At 42.2% G+C, this 2,894-nt stretch overlaps 1 protein-coding gene across 3 annotated transcripts in view; it reads right to left on the bottom strand.

The window, feature by feature from the left end:
- The window catches only part of CKAP5 (cytoskeleton associated protein 5), a 112,746-nt gene that overhangs the window by 74,863 nt on the left and 34,989 nt on the right, over window positions 1–2,894 (bottom strand). For all 3 annotated transcript variants that reach the window (XM_017529280.2, XM_037738843.1, XM_017529281.2), the window contains exon 5: window positions 562–733. In XM_017529280.2, the coding sequence (XP_017384769.1) occupies window positions 562–733 (172 nt within the window). The remainder of the gene's footprint in view (window positions 1–561; window positions 734–2,894) is intronic.

Here is a 2,894-nt window from a genome sequence, read left to right as displayed (position 1 = left end):
TTTGAGACAGAGTTCCGCTCTTGTTACTCAGGCTGGAGTGCAATGGCGCGATCTCGGCTCACGGCAACCTCCGCCTCCTGGGTTCAGGCAATTCTCCTGCCTCAACCTCCTGAGAAGCTGGGATTACAGGCACGTGCCACCATGCCCAGCTAATGTTTTGTATTTTCAGTAGAGACGGGGTTTCACCATGTTGACCAGGATGGTCTCAATCCCTTGACCTCGTGATCCACCCACCTCAGCCTCCCAAAGTGCTGGGATTACAGGCTTGAGCCACTGCACCCGGCCAACAAGTCCCACTTTTTAAGACATTCTCATTAGTTCATGAATTCGGATATATTTGCATTAAACCAACTGTAATAAAAAGCCAGAAAGAATGTACTTCACACAGACAGTAAGTTCTGCCACCCAACAGAATTGGAGAGAAAGTAAGCTATGCTCAGAATAACTGATTTCAAATTTAAGAATGAAAAATAATTAAGTTTAAGGATAGAATACCAACAATGATAGGAAGAAAATATTTTCATATGAACCTTGTGCAAAAGCAACCAGAAAACTTCTTACCTGGACAGAGTTTATATTCTGTAACGGGGGTCGCAGAGCATCCCGAATCCATCTGTAAATCTCCACAGCAATTAGTTTGGCTTCATCTCGAACAGCCTTCTCTCGAGACTCAAAGAGTTTTGGCAACACTTTGATAATTGGCTTAAGCAAGATGATTTTGGAACCGAATTCACTACAAGTAAAAAATTGGAGAAGAAACTGTTAACATGCAATGCACTTGGGTAAAACATTAGCTTTTCTTCATTCAAACATAGTTCCATATTTATATATTAGAAGAATTAATGTAAGTTCAGTTTTTTTTAAGCAACAAAAGAAAAGGAATTCATAACTGCTTACCTACTTAGGTGTTGTTCTTCCAAGAATATTATTTAATGTGTAGGGTCCAAAACAATACAACCATTTTAAAACAAACTTTCTAAGTAAACAGACTAGGATTAAAACCTATAAAGGATAAACACGTATAATACCCTTTTTTTTTTGAGATGGCGTTTCGCTTGTTGCCCAGGCTGGAGTGCAATGGCGTGATCTTGGCTCACTGCAACCCCTGCTTCCTGGGTCCAAGTGATTCTCCTGCCTCAGTCTCCCAAGTAGCTGGGATTACAGGCATGCACCACCACACCTGGCTAATTTTTGTATTTTTAGTAGAGATGGGGTTTCACTATGTTGGCCAGGCTGGTCTCAAACTCCCAACCTCAGGGGATCCACCTGCCTCGGCCTCCCAAAGTGCTGTGATTACAGGTGTGAGCCACCATGCCCAGCAAATACCTTAAATACATATATATATACACGTAAAAGCTTACAAACTAGTTTATAAATATTTAGATGAGTGAAATCTACTTTTAGTAAACCTTTAATAGCTCCTATAATTAAAGTAATTCATTGACCTAGATAGATCACAAATCCCGGCAGTTTATATTTCATTCCCGACTTTGTGGCTATCACGCTACAACTCTGGGCAACTTAAATCTTTCTTTGGTTCAGTTTTCTATGGGGAAAATAGTTGCACTTTGACTCCTTTCAAACGCATATTTGGCAGAGCGCGGTGGCTCACGCCTGTAATTTCAGCACTTTGGGAGGCTGAGGTGGGTGGATCACCTGAGGTCAAAAGTTCAAGACCCAAAGTGCTGGGACTATATAGGCATATGTCACTGTTCCTGGCCTTAATTATTATTATTATTTTTGAGATAGGGTCTCGAGCTCTGTTACTCAGGCCGGAGTACAGTGGCATAATCATAACTCACTGCAGCCTCACCTCCTGGGCTCAAGCAATCTTCCTGCCTCCTGAGTAGATGGGACTGCAGGCGCAATAAGAAAATGATTTTTATTAAGATATCTGGCTTGGCTGGGCGTGGTGGCTCATGCCTGTAATCTCAACACTTTGGGAGGCTGAGGCGGGTAGATCACAAGGTCAGGAGTTCAAGACCAGCTTGGCCAAGATGGTGAAACTCTGTCTCTACTAAAAATACAAAAATTAGCCAGGTGCCGGTAATCCCAGCTACTCGGGATGCTCAGGCAGAGAATTCCTTGAACCCAGGAGGCAGAGGTCGTAGTTAGCCGAGATCACACCACTGTACCCCAGCCTGGGGCAACAGAGCAAGATTCCATCTCAAAAAAAAAAAAAAAAAAAAGTACCTGGCTATGGCTATGTATATAGTTTAAGTACAAATATCATGAGAATAACCTACATAATCTCTAAGATTTCCTTTAAAATGTTCTTTATATTATTAAAAAGTGACATTTCAACTTGGCTCAGCTAACCTTTAAGATTAAAGAAAAAAAAAAAAGAAATCAGGCTGGGCGTGGTGGCTCATGCCTGTCATCCCAGCACTTTGGGAGGCCAAGGCAGGTGGATCACCTGAGCTCAGGAGTTCGAGACCGGCCTGAGCAACATGGAGAAACCCTGTCTCTAGTAATGATACAAAAATTAGCTGGGCATGGTGGTACATGCCTGTAATCCCAGCTACTAAGGAGGCTGAGGCACGAGAATTGCTTGAACCCGGGAGGCAGAGGTTGCGGTGAGTCAAGATTGCGCCATCGTACCCCAGCCTGGACAACAAGAGCAAAACTCTGTCTTAAAAAATAATAAAAAAGGAGGAAAAAAATAAAAAGTAAGAAATTATAGTGGCAATAAACCATTTTGTTTTAGGGATATTTAACATGGTTCCTGAAGAACCCACCATTTGAGATTTCTTTTTTTCTTTCTTTTTTTCTTTCTTTTTTTTGAGATGGAGTCTCACTCTGTCACCCAAGCTAGAGTGCAGTGGTGTAATCTTAGCTCACTGCAACCTCTACCTCCAGGGTTCAAGTGATTTTCCGGCCTCAGCCTCCCAAGT

This window comes from Cebus imitator, unplaced genomic scaffold (genome assembly GCF_001604975.1).
Source record: "Cebus imitator isolate Cc_AM_T3 unplaced genomic scaffold, Cebus_imitator-1.0 Scaffold58, whole genome shotgun sequence".
Lineage (NCBI taxonomy): Eukaryota > Metazoa > Chordata > Mammalia > Primates > Cebidae > Cebus > Cebus imitator.
Note: the sequence above shows the minus strand (reverse complement) of the source record. Positions and strands in the feature narration are given on the sequence as shown.